The sequence below is a fragment of the Sclerotinia sclerotiorum genome, genomic scaffold (assembly GCF_000146945.2).
Source record: "Sclerotinia sclerotiorum 1980 UF-70 scaffold_8 genomic scaffold, whole genome shotgun sequence".
Taxonomy (NCBI): Eukaryota; Fungi; Ascomycota; class Leotiomycetes; order Helotiales; family Sclerotiniaceae; genus Sclerotinia; species Sclerotinia sclerotiorum.
The window spans coordinates 111200-132092 of record NW_001820828.1 but is presented as its reverse complement, the minus strand read 5'-3'; the positions used below and the strand labels follow the sequence as shown (position 1 = coordinate 132092).

The window sequence follows — 20893 nt, the reverse complement described above, 5'->3', positions numbered from 1 at the left end:
TGAACCGGTCACATGAACGGATGTCCCGTTCTTTCCCTTTCATCGATATTATTCCGTGATATCATCGTAAGGATCATGGTGGAAGCTAAAGCTTACATTCACCGTTGTTAAGTGGTGATATCAACAGGCTGGATTGCATGCGGTAAGATGTGACAGTTACCATGTCTACCATGTGTTAACGCTGTGTCTCTTCCTTCCCGTCAATCCTTAACCTTCATCCTGAATCCTTCAGTTATGTTTCAAACAACCGTCTCCGCGCTTGAATTGTTCGGGCTCCACATGTTGTCCTGTGCTTTTCCTTTTAAAGCCCTGGTCCTTGTAGCGTGAATCAGATCCACAGCGAATAATTTCCCAAAGAAAAAGGCTTCTTCAACCCCTTCAACTTACCAGCCATGAAAACGCCACGTGCGAAAGACGAGATCCATTTCCGCGGGACTACCGCAGCTATGGACAGAAGGATCAATACATGCGCCCTCAAGAAGCTTAACCAGTGTAGTCTAGCTGACGGGAATATATGAACGAAGCGCTGATACCTAATTCAACTTATCTTAGCAGCATCTTAGTTCGTGGTGTTATTGATTACCGATGTCACTCCGGTGGAGAATCGATATTAGATATGTTCGTTACTGCTCTGAAATGCTGACGGTCCAGCATCAACCCTGAGAAGACTTTAACATTACCTCCTTTTTTGGACTATGCAGGAGATAGCAGCCATTATTTGATCCCAAAATTTCCCGTCCTCAGCCGAGATGCTGATCTGGAACTAGTTCCGGGGTAAAAGGAAATATCAAACATACAATTGCCAAGCTCAGTTGATGTCAATTTCTCCATAACATCATACTATATTGCACAGCTAGAGCGCAAGAATTAAGCGCCTTTACCATCTCGTATGATTTCTCTTCCGAGCTTGACATCACTATCGATGCCAAAAACTTCTGCCTTATCCATCTGCCGTGATATATTCCGTACCCTTGTCGCATGACTGGAAATTACTCCTTTTGAAGATACACCGGAAGGAGTCGCGTGGCAATTGTTGCCAGCGCGGTGCGAGATGGATCGATAAGGTTTTGGCGTATCTACCATCCTCTTTCCTTGACATAAATTAACATAAACTTTGGGGCGCCTATTCGTTGTGCCAAAAATATCCATTGTGACGAGAATGCTTGGAGAACAAATGGAAGAAAAAAAGTGCCTTTTGCTAACTCTCCGCAGGGCGTCAAGATATAAATAAAAGTCCCCCGATCCATCGAAAATTCTAGAGGTAAGCCCCCAAGTTTATATATCCTTCATCCCCTCGTTCGCTGCTCAAATCCCCCATTCTCCTACAAACTCTAATCATACTACAAACCTACCTTTTCTAAGCGGAAGGAATGTATTGCGGCCAATCAAAATCCCGCTCCCACGTCTTCCTTCATAGGCAAGAATGGGGTGCAAATTTTTGAATGTCTCTGAAATCTTTGGGATTTACATAAAGCAACCGTTGCACACAGGCACTCTCGTGGTCTTTGTCCCGTCGGTTTCGTTCACCTTTCCCCAAAGATGGGGTTGTGGGAGAAATGATCAGTAATAAAGCTAGAACACAGCTCCTGAAAAAAAAAACGTGACCGTGCCACAACAAGCCAAGCTGGTTCTGCAGTCGTGACTGGATGTTAAACTTTATTTTTTTTTTGTCTGATTAATAAACAAGCGTTTATACACCACTTCTGAGCCCTAATCGCAAGTACTCAAAACAAGAGTTCAATACACGTGGGAACAAGCATAAGGGTTACACCCGCATTACCACACCTTCGGGCAGGCTTAGAAAATGTAACAAAACCTTAACTTGCCGACGTGCAACAAAACGACACGGTCAACCAACACATCCCGTCCCATCTTTCGAATCAGCTGCTCTTTAAACCCTGTCATCCCATTTTCAATCCCTTCTCGCACATGGCGAGCAAGCATGTCGTTCTGCACACCACCACTAATAGTCAAGCCATCTCCGAAGATTCTCGGATCCGATGATAACGCCGGGAACGGTTTCTCACATGAATCAATTATGTACCGATGCCCTTATGCATTTCATTACCGAATGGCTTGCATTGCATATACATATATACGCTATCTGTGCACTGCATGGCATAAGTTTCCGCTGTTCCTTGCGACTGCTCGTCCCGTTCCCGTTTCCAAGACTTCGGGGAAGGTTTGAAACATCCAAATGATATTCAGTACATACTCATTCCTTGCAACAACGACCTCTTTTTCTCCATATGCTGTTGATGAAAAACTGTTGTCTTTTGACCTATGAGTCTTATCCGACAGTTGATTATCTAACAATCTAAGAAGTGAAACCGAAGCCCGCTTAGGATGCATTACCAACGCTGCAAAATTGAATACCATCACTTCTATGAGAATATTCAGTAACACAAAAGACAATAACTAATAGTACGTGAACTTACATTCCTTTCGTACTTAGCTTGTCGAACTTCTTTACTCTTCATTTTCCTTCGTTCCATCTTGCTTCATCTGAACTGATCTAATAATCATCGTCGTACTGCTCCATATTTTCCCCTCTAGACTCTGCCAGCGACATAGCGATGGCTTTCTCCAACTGCGCCTGTTCATTCAGTGAGCTGCCTTGCCATTTTTGGGTCGATGGCAGAGCTACTGAATGGCTAGGACCTTGATTCATTGCTTCAACAAAATTGCCTTTATTTAAAGACGCAGCTACGGGATGCTGAATGCTGTCTTCTTCAAACATAGCCTTGGATAGCTGCAATGCTAATTGCAACTCAGAATCTTCATCCGTTGTCGGATTTTGCCACTTAGCTATTGCACTACCATATTCGGCGTTAAGGCGTGAGTCTCCTGGCACTAATTTACCGTTCTCGCAAGGATCCACCCACTCCTCATCGTCCAATTCCTCATCGTCATAAAACTCACCTCTAACCTCTATACATTCTTTGTGTACCTGCAGCTTCTTATATCGTTCTTCTTTCTCCTTTCTTCTCGTACAGCCCCCAGGGAGCTTTTTGATCTCTGCTGCCAGCTCTTCTAACTCCGTCTCCACAGCGGCGTATTCTCCATCGCAATCATACTCTATATCATGAAACCAAGCCCAATCCTCCTTAGGGTTATTTTTCCCGGCTCCGTTTACAGAAACGTTATTATCTATTATGTATTTTATCAGTATCGCCGCCCGATGTCGATCATCCACTTTGGCTAGAGGTTCAGCAGAAACAGCTTTGTCTCGAATTTCTTGCATTTCTCTCTTCATATTTTGCGCTTTTGGCGTGATATTACCGCTATTGGCCCAGTTGTTGCTAGCGTTCCAGTTACAAATAACGTCTGCCCTGTGATGTAACTCACGCAGATCGCGAACCGACAATTTTTGAGGCAGTGTCTTCATCTGAGTCTCGATTGCATTCATATCAACATCTTCATCCATATTCATTGGCTGTCCTCGAGTGATCCCCGGCCTTACAGATGGACTAGTAGCTTCTTTCTCTGTTTGAATGCCAGCCGAACCATTGGGGTGACCTGATTGTTGCCGTACGACGGAAGCATAGTTTTCAGCTCTTCCCCTTGCCATCAATTCTCTCGCCTTTCCATCAGTCAGCGGCTCCCACGCCTTGCCATTTTTGGTTACTTCGCTCAAATGTAGGCGAAGGATCTTTCTCGGCTCCCCCTGAGCATCCCAATCTTCATCAGACGAACCGTCGTCTCGTATTATCTCGGCCCGCCGACGTTTTCTAGCTTTGCGATCTTCTGTGGTGTCATTCTGAATTCTAGCCACCGAAAATATGCGTTTAGACGGGTCTGGCTTATTGGGCATTAGTGACTCCTTGGGCTAAATCCAGAATAAATACATATTTCCGGACGACTGGACGCGGCGTAGTCTCGCTACCTTCATAAATGTGCTGGGGCCGTCTTCGTGGGGAGCTTGACCCATCAGATTGCGCATCATTGTCGTTATCTGGGGCGACTTTAGAGACTCCATTCTGATGCAAGGATTGAGGGGCTTCCATGGCTGTTAGGGACCAAGGGGTCTCCCCTTCGACTACAGCTTCAAAGTCTTCACCCTCTGATAAAGACTCTGGGGAAGAGCTTGGATAGGCACCGGGCATCTTTGGAAGATTAAATCTTCTTGTTGAATTACCTTCATCGTCTGGTAAATAATATTTTGGTGGATAACGTGAAAAGTTTATTGCTAAAAGATGCATGTCATTTCCTGACGCATCATCTTCTGGTAAAGAAAACAAGGGAGGAGTTGCCAAGTATGAAAATATGTTTCGAGGATCGATAAGGTAATTGTTGTCTAAGTGCGAAGCAACAACTAGAGGAGTGACAAAATCTACATATACGTCGGAATAAGAGGGATTTCGCAAGCGGAATAAAGAGTTGTCGTTGGTATCAGCATTCAGGTCTTTATTACTGTCTTCATCACCAAACAGAAAATTCTATCGAGTGTTAGTTACTTATAGAAATTATTTCAAGGGTACATGCAGCTAAAATTTGGTCTCGGTCGTCATTATCCGAGTAAGCCCCGGAGCGACGTCGGATATCTACTTGATTGTCAGACCTGAAATTCCGTGCTACTAAATTTTGACCGCCTAGTATTGTGCTCAACTCACATTTAGGCTTGAGTTTGAAGAGCTTTATCCGTGATATTTCGGCTTCAAACTTTCGAGTACGACGGCGCTTAAAATCACACCTTTTTACCACTCTATACTTAAGAAGTAGCTGCTTGGCGGGCTCACTTCTGCGCTTACTTTTACGCTTACATGCACCCTTCCTTGACGGTTTTCGAAAGTCCAGGTTCTTGTAGGACGTTGTTCCCATGGATCGTGCAGGTGTACTCCGTGGTAGAAGTCTAATCATCCGAAGGTCAAGGTCTGGCTGCGGGTCTATATCCAGGCTGAGAAAGCCATGGAATATATCAAGCTCCATGAAATATTCAGCTGCTCGTGAGTCACTTGACGCAGAATATCAGTAATTGATCTGGCTAGGAATGTGGCAAGTTACCTTCCAAATAAATTGGCTGGGCAAGGTGGCTGATCGGATTTTTGACCGCCTCGCTCATTATACTCTGGTATCCACAGCCTGCATTGTGGAGATATACATAGCTTGTATTTTTGTTCCGTTAATTCCCAATATTCTGCGAGTGAATCATGGTGTATCGCATACTTGGGTATCGGTTTCTCTAATTCCTTTTCCTCTTCGCTAACGTATCGTCGGCTGCGAACTATCATTCACGATTAGAACATGTTTGAGGAATTCATCAGGATAAAAACACGGACGATCTAAGGGCTCTTTCGAAAGATGAAGGCTTTTAATTGCCTCCCTGAGCTCAAGCGGTCGTTTAATGTCTTCCTATACGTTGATCACATGTCAGTTTATGGAGGCAAGGGTTCTGTAAGGTGGAAGTTATCCCGCTCATTAGCTATCAGCTACTTACCACCATCAGCCCCAGTTTGATCCTTGTAAAGCCCCGATCATAAAGACCTCTTTCCCGTATGAACCTAGGAGACGGAATGCGATCGATGTTTAGGTTTTCATGAGCGGGTTCTTGAGAGGAGGGGGCATATTCTATATGAGCGGGATCTTCTGATTCATCGGAATAAACCGAAACATCCTGGAGAATATCAACGATAGGAGCAAAAATAGGATTGCCTAGTATCTGCTGATTGGATTCAACAGGCTCGCGGCCCATATCACTGGAGACAATCAGAGGAGATCCTATTGTGGGAGTGGGTTCGGGCTCGGGACTTTTTTCAGAGTCTGATATAGCCTCAACAAACATTGAGTCTCTACGAATGTCGACGGCATTTGACGATGATGGGTCGTTTTCAAGATCATTGTCGGAAGATCCTCGAGGCTGTTGATCATGATCAGGATTTTCGTCAGACGTTTGTACTGGATCAGTCTCCCTTGGGTCCGGTGAGCGTGGCCGAAGTGGTAGTTCGTATGCAACTTCCATGGAACGGAGGGGACTTGAGCGATAACGGAATCTACGTCTTCTAGGCATATTGGCAAATATATATATCACTAATAAAAAGGATGTCTCTGGTGTATCGATTCTTATGTAAATGAACCACGAAAGCAAGCGGACTAGGAATGTAGGTAAGTAACGTTAATTATGAAGCATAAATAAATGAATGACATGCATCGTTTCAGAGTGTTCATTTTCAAAATCAAAAGTCAATGGTAAGAATAAACTATCCGCCGCTCTTACCTTTATTCTTTCTTACGCGTTGTCTTCGTTGAAGAATCGAGACAAACAGGACGTGCCTTCTTAATTTGGCACATTTGGTTGGAAAGTACAGACAATCATCGATAGAGCTATCAAAAGTCAAAGTAAGACGCTAATCGGCCACCTCCTTCCGTGTTGCATCCAATAGTACTTAATCAGACGGATCGGTGATGAACTTACATGTCCAGTACCTCAATCTGCATTCGAAGTCGTGTACCATTCTATCAAAAAGCGTACTTTGGAAGCTAAAGCAAGTCATCTCCGTATATGCAACCAACTATGTTCAGTCCAAGTTCTTCCATAATTGCCTCTGAGATATCCGCAACATCTCATCACACACTACAATCTCTTTGTTTTTTCGCCATAAGATTCGCTCTTCATGTCACAATCGAACCAGTGAATCCAGGACGCAGTAAACCAGGCACTATTGGCCATAGCAGCAACCAATCAATGAATAAACACTCGAGAAAAAGTCCCCAATATTGTAATTGTCAGCCTAGATTAAAGGGCTACGGACAGTTTTCTATTGAGCAAAGAGCCCCAACTTAGTTCCGAATTTTTGATAAACCTCTTCAGAAATCATCTTCCTATGGTACTTTGAAACATCTAAGAAACTGAACCTACTTAATATACCTATATTGTGTTCGTTGACGCATTGGTAAACGGACAGTAGCCAACGTTAAATTCGAGTGTGACCAAGCATACGGAGACTCTTATTCTGTGTCAAGTGGCCGTTGATAAAACTAATAACGCCACCACTAATTGATGGCGGTACCAATTGGGCTGGAGGGCTTCATAAGGCCACTGAGATACATTTTGTTATATTTGATCGGCTAGGTGAAGTCGACCTTGAAAACCTCGCTTCTATCCCCAGTCAATAATGACCAAATCGCAGATGGAAGGTCCAAGCCGTATATTTAGGATATTTACTGACATCATATATCGTGTAATAGGCTATTTTTAAGTCCTTTGACCACAACGATACTGATCCGCTAAAAGCCAACGAAGTATGAAGTTCACATGGTAAATTAGCAAGTCCTCAACTCACATGGGGGCAGTATTGAAGTTCAATGATTGAACGCGAGATAAACTATCATAGTAAGGATCGTTGGTCTCTCCGAATATCCCATTAAAACGAAGATCTAGGAATCTTCCTCTCCATATCAGTTCATCTTTCCAAATCTTTATTAATTTCAATAAACGTCCAGCCATCGGAATCGGAATTCCCATGGCAGCCATCGCAAAAGGGGCGGCGGAGAATTATCGACTATGCTCAAGGAAGAGATTGCATGGTTGCAACGGTAACCTTAATCTTAGGCAATTTTTGTCCGTCAAGCATTTAAACATGCGATCAATGGGTAAATAGGCTCTAGACTACAAGAAAATACCGAACATTACACAAATATTACGACTAAGTGATACCACCCCATTGAAACATAGAGTTCATTGCACATCTTGTACTATATGGTTAATGTATTCAATACAACTGGAAAATCGAATATGCGCTATAAATCCGAAATTAGACATTGGGTTCCACAAAAATTGTTTTTCGGCGGTATTCAAAGACAAACTTTATTTCTATTTTATGGTGTAGGATGAAAGAGTTTGACACTAAAATTTGCTCTAACCTTAATGATGACCTCATAGTTTTTTACACTCGCGTGGTGAGGGCAATTTGTTCAAAAAATTATATTGAGCCCTCTGATCATATATATATATATATAATATTACAAGTAGGTAAAGTTGTAAATAATCTACATAAAACAGATTATTTTAGAATCCCAATAAATAATCTGTGACATAGATTATAGATTTAATATATAACCCAAAGGATAGCTAATTTATGGATATCTACAATCCACAGATCATTTTTGTGCAGCCTACTTTTAAGGAACTTCGACCCTCGGTTACTCGTGTGGCCGATAACGCCAATAACTCCGATAAATAAATGGAAGAGGTTGAAAGAGATATAGGAGGTTGAAAGAGATGAAGGGGTTTGATATGAGGGTTGAGAGAAGAGTAGGATTTACCGATAATCAAATACGTAGAATATGCGGTCTGTATGTTGATTGTTTTTAAACGTTCATCAATTAAAAAATTCTATGCACCAGATCATGTTACTGCGGAATGAACAATCTATTTCCATACAATACTTGTGATATGTATATGTTGTGAATACAAGAAAGATCCCGACGTTGAGGAAATAAACGATAAAAAACCGAGACACTAGTAGCTCCTAGATCCACCACCACCATCAGCTCCTAAAAACAGTTATATAAAAAGTAGAGATTTCCCAATCAAGCAAATATCCAAAACCAAAGGAAAGAATTAAACCCCAAATAACAACAAGCGGCAAAAAGTAAATTAGCCAAGCCAGAAATCAAGTCATAGAAATACCAAGCATATCTACAACCCAGAATCAATCTGATCCACAACCGTCGTATTAGTATACAAAGACCAATCCCTACAAGTCTGTGCCATAATACTTGGAATCTTCAAGTTTGCAATATCTGCCGGGCGCTCAACCACATTGACATATAATCCACTACTAACATGGAAAGCAATATGACAATGCAAAGGCCAAACACCGGGATTATCAGCCGTTACTTGTAATACCATGTAACCACTCGCTTGAAGCATCTGTACATCACGACGTTGAGGATTTATTGGTCGAACGACTGTATGTCCATCCCAGGTTCCCACTCCTTCATTCAGAACAAACATATTGTGGCCGTGGAGATGCATAGGATGGACAACGGGACTCGAGTTAGTGATATAGATACGGAAAGAGCTGTTGGAGCCGAAATTGTAGACGTTCCATTCGGGGCTATCTGGGTATGAGTTGTTTCCCTGGTTGGAGAGAAGAAGAACAGGATGATTGTAGTTTGCACGGAAGGAAGAATTATTCATCGTCCATTGGTAGTTGCCGGTCGAATTTGGTCCGAATGCGATATCGATATGTTGCGTTGTGGGCGGGTTTGGATCGGGGGTAATTGGAAACCAAGGTGTCGTGCTGGTAAGGGGATCGTTCGCGCAAACATTGGCGACAGAATTATTGAATGAGCCAGAGGCGATAGTGATGGGGTTTAGATTGGGCGTGGAACCATAGTAAGCCACTGCTTTGGCTGCGGGGTTGCTAGCGAGTGAGCATCCAGCAAGTGTCGATCGCATCCAGTATGATCCTGATTTTTCAAGCGGAAGAGCTTGAACAATGACATCGGCACGCTGGCCAACCCCTAAAGTAACGACTTCAGTACTGTAGGGTAGGATAGGAACAAAATCATTCGCAATGACAGTCATGGTGTGCCCATCGATTGCAAACTTTTGAGTTCCCTCAGTACCAGCATTGATAAGCCTGAGTCTATGCCTTTTGCCAGGTGTAAGTTTGAAAGTTGGTGCCACAAAATTCTTATCATTGCATGTAGCGCTATCACCGGCAGCCTTTAATGAGCAATTGAAAAATCCTTTTCCTTGGATAAGATTGCTATCAGATAGCACGAGCTAATGATTCTTAGCGTGAGTCTTTGTGACATGAATTACGGAAACTACTTACCACTCTGTCGAGATCACCTGAGGTTACATCTTCAACCAAAGAGAAATAATCTGGATGGTACCAATCAGTCAAAAGTATTGGCCCTAAGTCTACTCAAAGTTAGCACGATATAGATAATGGTCAGACCGAGTACTCACCAATATCATATGGAACAGTTGCAGGGCCATGAATAATCATAGGACCAAGAATACCAGCATTGTACTGAGCAGAGTAATGTGAATGCCACCAGCTAGTCCCATATAGGTCGGCCAAGAAAGTATATGTGAAACTTCCTCCAGGGGGAATTGGGCATTGCTGAACTCCAGGGACACCATCAAACCACTGAGATTGCTTTTGCAGAAGTCCATGCCAATGAAGTGCAGTGCCTTCCTCAGGGCCCGTGATCTCATTGTGGACGGTAACTTGGATAGTATCCCCCCAGTTTGCTTCGATGAGAGGACCAGGGAAAACACCATTCACAAGTATTACATCCCTTTCATATCCATCTGGTGATGCCTTGCCTCTCTGAACAGTGAAATCATAGCTTCGAATCACCCCAGTATTTGGTGGATTTGCTGTTGTAGAAACAATGATCAATGACAGTCCCATTCATTTAAACTGAAATCAACTTACTGTAAGGATTGGTATTGTTAGCAGTCTTGTCGGCCCACGGAAATCCTTGGGGAAGAGGAGTGACGGGATTGCTGGTCAGCAAGTATTTTACTGGCAAGGCCGAGTAATTGTTCTGAGCAGAAACGAATGTCCCAAAGAGAAGGGTGGCGAGAGAAGCTAAACTCCTCATTCTGAAAAATGTAAGGACCAAAGTAAAGCTATGAACAGTGAATCTTCGCTGATGATGGTGATTTCAATGTAGAATATGAGACTGATATGTGACGGAGATCTTGATATATATATGCAAATATTCCACAGCTTAGTCACGCAATATACGCAAAGACAGCAAAGTATTTAATACTAAGAGATTGATCAGTAGCGCGTGCATCGCGCAGGATAGAACTATGCGATGCTAGATGGAGATCGGATAGGCTTGCAGGGTGCTGCATCGTATAGATCAATTTGGAAGCAGACATGGCATGAAATCATCCGAACGTGGCTGAAGTTGTAAGTGTAAGCTTGAGGGTACATTCAGGGTTATCTGAGGCTGAAGAACACTGGTACTTGGCTACAAACATAATGTATATGGTCGCTCGCCTCGGTATCATGCTGTTTGAATAGCCTTCGCTAGAGAAAGATCATAGCTCTGAGTCTTCATGGCAATCTATTACTCAATCTATTGACAATGCAATCGAGCCGTTCCGCAGGGTTGTTCGGCAAGCCGCATCCGCTCCATGCTCACTGGATTTATGCCCTTGCAGTTTGCAGGTCGTATGCATACCAATATCACCCAGGGCAGTAACAAGCTTATCGAGAGGCATCATTGAAGTTGGAATTGTTGCAGTAATTATTTTTGATATGTATGGCTTATTCACATCCATGTTTACGACTTTGAAAATTCAATTATGGAAAACCATTGGCTCTAAGCTTTCTTCCTTGGCTGTATACATAAATCATCAAAGGTCACACTGCTCGTCAATACGAGCGCTGGGTAAAAATTCGACCCCAAATCTCGGAAAATGCCAAGTCCTGAGTGAGGGTTGCTAAGCTTTCTTCCACGATCGTGGTCCCTGCAAAAGAGATATGTGGCCGACCTTGAGTGTCACAAAGTGAGCCGAAAGAGAAAATAAGCTTGGTTATCATCACTGTCATCACTTTATTGCCGTGAGGTGATTAAAAGATTCGCAAAAAAAACTACCAAGTTAACAAGTACTTTTTTATAACCGGACTTCGGACTTAAAGACATGTAACCTTTGCCATGAGGCGAGCCCCTGCGGAGTTCGGGATGATACAAGAACACGAGATACGGTCGCATCGTTGCAACGCAAACATATATTGTGTGCATAAGTAGCCAAAGTACCTGGAGATACAACAATCTCGGCGAGTATAACGGATATTGGTGAGAGCACGAAATATCCGAGTGGAAATCTGCATCTAGCCGCTCGTACTCATGGCTCTCCAAGTCAACCCGACTAGAGCTTTTGAGAGGTCAAACTAACGATACCGCTCATTATTACGTTTAACCACCAATCCAGCGGCTGGATGCTGCGGTTCGTACCGTGAATTTCTTCATTAGACACATTTGAAAAATGTGATGGTGAGAGTTTAGCTCAATGTCAGGGACATCTAGCATGTCAGCCACAAACTTCTCTGCTTGTAGAGATAGCTGTATAGATGTGTGATAATTTGAACAATGGTGTTTTTTTCATGCCGGAAGATCAGGAATTCTCGGAAAGGGTGCCTAAATGCTTATTAGACACAGATCACTTACCGCCGCGGGCGAGCTGTGGCGTGCAGAAACCACGAGATTTCCAGGTTTTGATGCGGGAACGGGAAATGGATTATTAGGTTCAAGATCTAAGAGAGGTCTTCAGTAAATTTATGAACGGAACGGAAGTGGTCGGCTTGTGATTGAGTTAGAAACAAATTTCTTCGCTTCATGTTCCTGATGTGGGAATTTTCTGACATCATCTTGTTTCTCGGTATTGGAATAAATGGAATTGCGGTGTTTAAAAAATTCCACCACTTGTTGAACGTCAGATTTATAATGAGTCATGTGCATGCGGGTGGCCTCATTATGATAACATGATTTATTTCGCAGCTAGCTATGCCCATTTAGTCATGATGCTGAGAGAAGAGTTGAGGTGAAAAGACTGCTTCGTATGGTTGGCTCTAGAATTAGTTAAAACATTCTATTAAAAAACCCAGTCCTTGTTCAACATAAACAAGCTGATAGCAAATTTGATGGAATTGTTGCAGCACACCGTTACTTTTGGCAACTCACTCGTATTTGGCCATCACTGTGACCCTGTCGATCACCATCCATGTGAATTTTGTCTGAAAGGTTCATGCATAGATTGAAGCATAATTCAGCCTCGTCTCATTTGAGTATCATTCATTTGCTGAATGAGAAAAGAGCTAGAGAACATTTCCGCAAGTACTATATCGTGCGTGATGTCGTGCATTTTCGTCAAGGCAAAGATGATGGAAATCGAGGACTTCAGCTCATACCACGTGATTAACCACTTCTCCCGGAACACATTCCGAATTGAGGATTGCTTTAAATGCCAGCTTGATGATGTAATGTATGTGTAAGGCGCCGGGGCTGGCTGAAACTTGGATAAATTTAGATTTAGTGGTTGTGATCCTCTTCAGCAGCGAGCGTTGCCTAGTCGAATGTCAAGTCGGCCTCGCATGAAGGCATGTATGTTTATCTATTGTGCTATTCGTCAGTCGGCATTTTCGTATCCTGAGCGGTATGTTTTTGCAACTTCCATGCATGATCGATCTGTTAGAAAACTTTCTGGTAAAAGCCCATATTGGTCAACCTATCCACTCCGTCAAGTTTATGTGTGACTGGCATTTCCCCCTCATGCTTGTAGCTCATGCTTGCTGCATTCTCTCTCTACTGTTCGTGTCCTGTTCTGGCAAAAGATCAAATTTAATATGACGGGCGATCCGTATAACTTATTGAGAAGTATCTCTGATGCCGACATAACCGTAGATTAGCTATAGTATAGTAACCCAAGGTACAGGAAATGCAGCGGCCACAAAATCTTTCTTTTGTCCCTCCTCCAAGGTGGAAGTGATACCGCTCGACCTTAGATTGTTGTTCCTGAGCTACCTTCATCAAATGAAGTTGAAATTCAGTATTAATAGTACTGCAAGTAAGTTGAGGGATCGAGTTCGAAATATTCCAACTGAATTGACAGGATGATGGGTGAATACACATACATATATATATATATATATATGTATGTACGAAAGTGCATGATGTGATATTTTGATTGATAGCGCCATCTAGATCTAGCGCCGGAGCATGCCGAACACAGCCAAGTTCAATAGGTAAGGTTAGTACCCCACAACCCCATCACCCCGTACAGCAATCATCGATTTGACATTCTCGAATTTGCTCACCATCGTCATCTCAGCGACGACGACCTCGGGAGCTTCTACAAACTCTTTCTTGTACGATGGTGATCGTAATCTAATCATTGCAGACTAATTAATATTATTATGTGCCAGGCCATAACCCCATCGAGCCGTCATATTTATCCTTAACCCGAATTTCCATTGAAGAAATCAACAGTGACCGTCTTCAACATATCCACCCAACAATTGGCATCTCCCACATAATATATTTGGTTAACGCAACTATGGCATCTCCGACTAACGCCCCAGGAAGTCAAAGCCAAACATCCGTATCTTCTGCAAATCACCCAGATCCTATAATTCATGGGCGCGAAATTCTTGAAACCCTGGTATCACATCTTCTTGCTTCTAAACGTTCCCTATCATCCATCAGTACAGTATGGCGTGCGAACGAAATCGTCACCTCAGCAAAGACCGCATTGGAAGAGAGCGTTATACTGAACGCTAGGACAGGATTCTTACAAAGTGGTATTAATGAGCAGATGAAGGTCTTGATGAAAGTTAGGAATAGTATAGAGTGCGTGTATAATGATGGCCAGAAGGATTTCAAGGTGGGTAGTCGTCGAGCTATTTTAATGATGTGCAAGCTGACCATAGTACGCGTAGAATGTCCTACATACCCTCGATGCCGCAAATGCTCGACTTGAATCTACAATGGATGTTCTAAGGTCAACAATGGTGGATGCGGCTTTTCGACCAGCTGGCGAGGAACCGAGAAGTTTGTTGGACTTTGTGGATGAACAAGGTGTAGAAGGGATGCGAGATGGTTTGAAAGAGTTAATTCGAGAGTCCAAGGTGAAAAGGCTTTTCTGAATATGCAATTTTTCCGGTTATTGACCTTGGTCTATAGGAAACGCAAAAAGAATTCGATACATCTCTACTTTCCTTTGATGATGATCTACGCAGCTTGAGGTCGGGTTTCAAGAACACCAAAGTATCGCCGCCATCTTATTCTCCAATACCAAGTCACTTAGCAACATTAGAAGGGCATGCCCAGGAAATGGCTGCGTTACTGTCATCCCTTTCCAGTCATTTCGACCTATGCCTGAACGCCATCAGACATACGGAGGGAGGATATGCCGCTGTCAGAAATGCAGCGTCTAATCCACCACCAGGCGCTGAGCCAGTATCCGTCTCTGGTGTAATGAATACCTCGCACGATGACATAAACGAAGAACCTCTTACTGAACACGAGCGTGAAGAAATGCTCTTCGTTCTCGAGAAAGACGCTGCGGAAGTCGAAGATGTGGTTATGGAACTTCGCGATCGCCAAAATGAAATGGAAATCAAACATGATGCAATCCTCGATCACGTTTCACATCTCACCGAACAATTTAAACAAACTACGAGTATATACAAAATTCTAGAAGGAGTGTATGAGCGACTTCCGGGATATATCATTGCAGGTCAGGATTTCCGTGCTAGGTGGGAGGATACCAAGGCGCAGATATGTGGACAAATGGATGACTTGGAGGGAATGCGACTCTTTTATGAAAATTATCTTTCCTCATATGATGGTCTCATACTCGAAGTTCGGCGTCGTAAGGTCGCCGAGGAGAAAGCAAAGACAATAGCAAAAAAGGCAATGGAGCAAATAAGCAAAATATACGACGCAGATATGAAGGAGAGACATGATTTTAAACATGACGTTGGGGACTATTTGCCCGTTGATTTATATCCTGGCATCAATGCAGCAGCACCAAGATGGGAATTTAGATTGATGGAGGATGAAGAAGCTGTAAATAGTAGTCCTTCTTTAGAGAGGGAGTTGGTGGAGGTATCTAGTAAGAGGGATGGAGAGGCACAGGGATAAAAAGGGAAATTGACGCATAGTCGGAAGTCCTGACGACCTGTAATTATTATCGATGATAAAGCAGAATCAGCGAAGAGTTCCAGACCGTCTCAAATTCATATGTATTGAATTGTGTTGTTGGGTTGGGCGGGATGAGTTGGATTGTATTGGATTGATTGATATTTTGCGTGAGGTTGGTCATGATTTTAGAATTTATATTTATGGCTGGAGGTGGGAGGTTTTGGATGTTGGGTGTTGTGGGATTTGTGAGAACTTTCTTGTTGGTATGCTTATTATGCTATCCCCTGACTAACAATTGCGGTGGGACGAAATGGATTATAGTATAGGTAAGACCTTACTATTACTCCTCATTCCACCTCTGTCTTTCTCGCCAAGCATAGAACCGTGCGGGCTGCAGACTATACATTTACTCCTATCATGTCATCAAAGTTACCTAACGCCAAAGTCTTAACGAGTGTATCCCCGCCTGCAACATATCTTAAATCATCCGCGTCCAGCATAAGTAGAAGGGCATCGCTTGAGCGCTCATGAAACACACATCGTGATTATCGCCCTCTACAGCACGTAACGGTTGTACGTGGAATATAGTACTTAGCGACCATCTTACTATTATCAGCACGGCTCTTGTGGGCAGATGAGATGCTGAATCTGAGGGGCATTGGTATGAGAGCGCACGAAAGTGGTGGGTTCTTGTAATTACTGGAAGAGAATACTTAGCTTGAAGAACTTGATGTGGATGAGTATTTAGGGGCTGCGAAATAGCTTACCGACACTCAAGGTTGTGATGACCATTATCTGGAGGCGGTAAGTGGTTGTGCTCGAAATATCGCTTGTTTGCCGAGATGATAGGAGGGTGTTCTTGATGGAAAAGGAGAACCAAACAAGAAAATTGGTTTCTAGGCGGTATATCAGTCTCTTACTATTCAAGTGTATGAGACCGTACTGACATACTTAACTCACTAGTGACTCGATTGTATGTTTCACCGCTGGGTAGGTAAACATGTTGGTGAATATCTCCAAAGTAAAAAACCGTTTTGAAACCTCCGCATACATTCATCTCATCACCAACCACGTCATTATGACGGACTTGAAGTGGAGGGATCTCTGTCAGTCACTCTGGTGCTGAAATGTCCCATTTGCTAGGGATAGTCCCATCTGAGATTGTGGAAGATATTAGTTCATTGTCAAGAATCATAAGATCACCAGAATGCGATGCTTTTTAGCCATGGAATGGATGGCTTAGCAATGAATAATGCGGATTGTGGAATTTATTGTCTTTTTAGTTGGACGAAGAGCACCGTCGACATCTTACACATCAATTGTAACAGTTCGGGCGATTCAAAACAACATGTCAGCTGTTTGAGAGATAATCATCTCCTTGAAAGTTTCAAAGATGAATACCTCAAGCGAGCTAGCTTGATCTACTATTGACGCAAGCGTAATTAAGCAGGGCATACGTCAGCACAGAGGTAAGCTCATTAATCTTTGAAATTACTCGCGCGAGGATTTTGCAAAATAGTAGATTTCTTTGCAAGAATGAGCCATCAAAGTCGCTCATTTTTGCGGTCAAAATTGTTAGAAGGGGGGAACTATAGACAGTTTGTAATAGTTAAGCGGACTACGTTGATTCTATGTTTGACAAAAGTTAAAACTAGTAAGTGTCTATAGCAGATATTAGCCAAAATAGCATCACTACACGTAATCTTAGATATAAAACGCACTTCAGCCCAGCTTATGAAAGTTTTCCAAAATCGCCTTCAGAGCAATTACATGGGCTGTGCTCATATAAGCATATATATTATGTTGAAGATACCTCCCAGGAGGTAGTTAAGCTAGCTTTTTATTAATAATTACTGTTAATAAATTCTAAAACTGAGGTAGGGATATACGGGAAAGATTCACAACACCCAATTTTTATATTCATATGGAAATGGAAACGTTGAAATCTTTCACCCTGTTTTGCCGTCTCTTTTTCTTTTAAACTTATTTATTTGAGAAATAAAAATGGAAACCCCCAGTAAGTTACTGAGGAGAAGTGTGGACAGGAGGCTATTCCCCGGAAAATGTCTTTTCTTGATAAGGTTTGCTTCTTATTCTTTACTTTGCTCGGTGGGTGGAGCAGGAGGAGGTTATTTAAGATTGATCACCTAGATTGATATTGAGGAATCTGAAGTACAAAAATATATAGCCAGCTATAGACCAGAAACTATACGATTAAGCTGAGATATTTCTTGTAATATTTAACAAATACCATTAACCCATCTACCTGGATAGAAACATTGATAACGAGTTCTCAACTTTCCATATGTATATTCTCTCTCCAACAATATCCTTCCTCTACTAACATATCAATTTATCAACTCCCCCGCCCCAAAGAAAGACCCTCCAAAATATCAATCTTAATCTTACAAACTACGAATTAACCAGAGTAGAAACTTTATCCTTTTATAAACTCCCTCATTATGATCAATTTACCCAATTCCCTCAATTCCCCCAAAGCCATAAACTTCCCTTCCTACTGCTCCCCACCTTGATATCTAAATACTTCTTCATTACCAGCCATGTTAGAATTTCCCTGACTTATCGCTATCGGCCATGTAGAAGATTGTTCTGCCCACGAACATGTCATTGTGTCCCATAGATCATGATTCATCGTCTCTGTACCTTCCTGTTGACGTATCCCTGAAATTCCCATTCCCATTCCCATTCCTCCTTCACCTTCACTACTAACCCCCTGTAAACCCACTTGTTCCTGTCCCTGTCCCGATTTTTTAAAACTTTCACCCGTATATGGCACATTATCACCAGACGACCCAGCTTCCCCAACCCCAACCCCAACATCCCATCCCATCGTCCCCGCACCTAACCCCTCATCCCACGCATGCATATCCTCAAAATCAAAATCCAAATTTGTATTTCCCAACAACGGCGCCACCTCCGGATGAAACACCGGACATTTTCCCCTCGAGAGAGTCGAAGCTTTCGGAACAATAGCCTCGACGCGCTGTTCCCATGTTTTCTTAAGCGTACTTAACATACTATTCAAGACGAAGTATTTATCAAAATGTTCTTTTTGTCCCTTATTACTACTAATATCTATCGTCTCGCTTTCGCTAGACTCGAGGTCTGCTTTATTAGACGATGATTGGAAAGTTGATGAGAGACCTCGGAGTCTGAAACATAGTGCTTCTAAATACATACTTAGGCCGATTCTCTCACGTGTAGTTTCGGCTGACCAGTTCTCCACGTGTGCGATGACGAATGTGAGTCGTACGAGTGCGACGAGAGATTGCACTAGTTGGGACCAATGGATTAGATTGAAATGAGTGTAGTCTTGGGTGGGAAGTGAGAGGAGGTGCTGAAAATAGGATCCAGCCAAACGGAGACATGTATGGAGATGGTCGGGCGAGGGTATTGCATCTGTGGTTCCTGGGACGGAGGGACGGTAAGGACGGCGTAGAAGACGAAGGGAATGAGCGTAGATTGAGTAATGTGTAAATTTGTGGTACAGAGCAAAGAGTGCTAACTTCTGTCAGTTTTGGTCTCTTTATCCAATTCCTAGTAGGTGAGAATCAAATGAGTTAGGCTCACGTGAAGCAGTGATATATTCTGGTACATTCCGTTTCCAAGTATCCAGTTCAGCGGTAAACAATTGAACATATAGTTCAGTGCTAAATGCATCCATTTGCGGATAGTTCTTCAGGGTCCAGGCGTCGTTGGTACGATCAGAGATACGCTCAAGTATTACCATGGCTGTCGCTGGTGTACTTGTATGAGATGGAATGAAGGAATCAGGATTGCTAGGTAAAAGATTCTCGTAGGACATGGTTTGTGGCTTACTGAACCCTATAGCGAGCCTTTCAGAGATACGTCAGTACTTCAAATCTCTGTGCATTAAGATATAAGTGAGAGAGATCACTAACTGAGAGCATAAAACATAACATCCCATGTAGGCTCTCTTGGCCTCCGTCGTCCAGCGACCATCGCTACGCACAAGTCCCTTCAAATCGAACTCCCCGAAAATATTTGTTTGAGGCTCCGCTTTGTCGAGTCCTAAGTCCACCGCTAACGAATTGGCAAGGTTCATGTATGTAAAGCATGGATTGGATTTCGGTTTGGTATGCATGGGATACCAAGCTATATACACAAGAAGACCTAGAAGATAGTCGAGTGATTTTTGCGAATTAACAATTAGTTTGAGACTTAAAACACGACGGAATTCCTGGTCAAGTTGGTGGTGGAGGTAAGGATGCGGGATGGCAGCCGTGGTGAGGATGGCCAAAAGAAGGAAAGGGGATTGTTGAGATAGGGTTGGAATTGTGGGGTTGGCGGGGAGTGTGACGAAGGGAAAGAATGGAAGTTTGGGAATATAAGAATTCAGGAGGTGAGTTGCTTGAGAAAGGGTGAGTTTGCGACCGGGTATATATTTTGATGGTAAGGGTAGTGGTATCTCTTTCAATGGCGTGGGCGAAAGGGGGTTATCATCTTTAAAGATTTGTTTGTGATGGCTCTGAAGAATTTCAGCGTCTTTCGTTGAATCATGATACACAGTGCTAGGGAGATCGAGACAGAACTCTCCCTCTTTCACTGGATTATCGGCAGAAGGAGAGGTAGTGGATGATAACGGACTATCATCTAATTTTGTCGCATTTCCTGGACGTTCTACACGTCGAACACGTTTTGGTCTGGCCTTTTCTCTAACGACACACCGACTTTTGGTTTGGTTGCATCTACTTGAATTTAGTACGAGTAATTGGATTTAGAGAAGTTTGAATAAACGTGCTAATCACCTTTGACATATTGTATCATCATCTGCGAAGAAGCATCGGTTTTTACTTGCTCTACAAGCTTCGCAAGCACGTGCATTCCTCATTGTGCCAATACTCCGTGTTGATGATTACCAGGGTTTATTTCGGTATATTTGATGTTAAAGCTTTCCAATATTTGTAAATTTGCGTTGTTGCTCGTAAATGAGGCAAATAATGAAATGTCAGATTACAGTGGGGAAAGCTTGTAGCCCGGATATACGGAGATAGCAAGATCATCATCTTACCTCACAGTTATATGCAAGGGGTTTGCTTAGAGCATCAAGAGCTTGTGGCATATTTCTTCGTTGAAACTTCGATGGCATGAATTGAACGAAAGTCTTGACTACTAGGTAGATTTACTACGATACTTTGGGACGAATAGCTGTTTTAGCTCTCCTGTTATTTTTTGAACACAAAAATAAATAAAAGAAACATAAAAGACGGAAAAAAAAAAGCACAACACC

General features: G+C 42.7%; 9 protein-coding genes across 9 annotated transcripts; 5 read left to right on the top strand and 4 right to left on the bottom strand.

Moving 5' to 3' along the window:
* Nucleotides 1–867: 867 nt before the first annotated feature.
* SS1G_06369 (predicted protein) lies at nucleotides 868–1149 on the bottom strand (the record flags this gene model as incomplete). Its single annotated transcript, XM_001592080.1, has 2 exons — nucleotides 868–948; nucleotides 994–1149. The coding sequence occupies 2 exons, from the start codon at nucleotides 1147–1149 to the stop codon at nucleotides 868–870; spliced, it is 237 nt and encodes a 78-aa protein (XP_001592130.1).
* A 1366-nt stretch (nucleotides 1150–2515) lies between these two features.
* Nucleotides 2516–6007, bottom strand: SS1G_06368 (predicted protein; the record flags this gene model as incomplete). The annotated part of the gene is made up of 6 exons (XM_001592079.1): nucleotides 2516–3802; nucleotides 3849–4189; nucleotides 4614–4954; nucleotides 5167–5224; nucleotides 5280–5352; nucleotides 5438–6007. The coding sequence occupies 6 exons, from the start codon at nucleotides 6005–6007 to the stop codon at nucleotides 2516–2518; spliced, it is 2670 nt and encodes an 889-aa protein (XP_001592129.1).
* A 1105-nt stretch (nucleotides 6008–7112) lies between these two features.
* SS1G_06367 (predicted protein) lies at nucleotides 7113–7598 on the top strand (the record flags this gene model as incomplete). Its single annotated transcript, XM_001592078.1, has 2 exons — nucleotides 7113–7143; nucleotides 7441–7598. The coding sequence occupies 2 exons, from the start codon at nucleotides 7113–7115 to the stop codon at nucleotides 7596–7598; spliced, it is 189 nt and encodes a 62-aa protein (XP_001592128.1).
* Nucleotides 7599–7696: 98 nt separating this feature from the next.
* Nucleotides 7697–8180, top strand: SS1G_06366 (predicted protein; the record flags this gene model as incomplete). The annotated part of the gene is made up of 2 exons (XM_001592077.1): nucleotides 7697–7822; nucleotides 8097–8180. 2 exons carry the CDS (start codon nucleotides 7697–7699, stop codon nucleotides 8178–8180), a joined length of 210 nt encoding a protein of 69 aa, XP_001592127.1.
* A 471-nt stretch (nucleotides 8181–8651) lies between these two features.
* SS1G_06365 (hypothetical protein) lies at nucleotides 8652–11197 on the bottom strand (the record flags this gene model as incomplete). Its single annotated transcript, XM_001592076.1, has 6 exons — nucleotides 8652–8656; nucleotides 8701–9733; nucleotides 9786–9868; nucleotides 9923–10339; nucleotides 10398–10553; nucleotides 11158–11197. 6 exons carry the CDS (start codon nucleotides 11195–11197, stop codon nucleotides 8652–8654), a joined length of 1734 nt encoding a protein of 577 aa, XP_001592126.1.
* Nucleotides 11198–11826: 629 nt separating this feature from the next.
* SS1G_06364 (predicted protein) lies at nucleotides 11827–12253 on the top strand (the record flags this gene model as incomplete). The annotated part of the gene is made up of 2 exons (XM_001592075.1): nucleotides 11827–11864; nucleotides 12139–12253. 2 exons carry the CDS (start codon nucleotides 11827–11829, stop codon nucleotides 12251–12253), a joined length of 153 nt encoding a protein of 50 aa, XP_001592125.1.
* A 1779-nt stretch (nucleotides 12254–14032) lies between these two features.
* SS1G_06363 (hypothetical protein) lies at nucleotides 14033–15621 on the top strand (the record flags this gene model as incomplete). Its single annotated transcript, XM_001592074.1, has 3 exons — nucleotides 14033–14359; nucleotides 14415–14603; nucleotides 14659–15621. The coding sequence occupies 3 exons, from the start codon at nucleotides 14033–14035 to the stop codon at nucleotides 15619–15621; spliced, it is 1479 nt and encodes a 492-aa protein (XP_001592124.1).
* A 1078-nt stretch (nucleotides 15622–16699) lies between these two features.
* SS1G_06362 (predicted protein) lies at nucleotides 16700–17448 on the top strand (the record flags this gene model as incomplete). The annotated part of the gene is made up of 3 exons (XM_001592073.1): nucleotides 16700–16727; nucleotides 17231–17275; nucleotides 17330–17448. The coding sequence occupies 3 exons, from the start codon at nucleotides 16700–16702 to the stop codon at nucleotides 17446–17448; spliced, it is 192 nt and encodes a 63-aa protein (XP_001592123.1).
* A 688-nt stretch (nucleotides 17449–18136) lies between these two features.
* Nucleotides 18137–20752, bottom strand: SS1G_06361 (hypothetical protein; the record flags this gene model as incomplete). The annotated part of the gene is made up of 4 exons (XM_001592072.1): nucleotides 18137–18915; nucleotides 19213–19478; nucleotides 19545–20131; nucleotides 20675–20752. The coding sequence occupies 4 exons, from the start codon at nucleotides 20750–20752 to the stop codon at nucleotides 18137–18139; spliced, it is 1710 nt and encodes a 569-aa protein (XP_001592122.1).
* Between the last annotated feature and the right edge of the window lie 141 nt (nucleotides 20753–20893).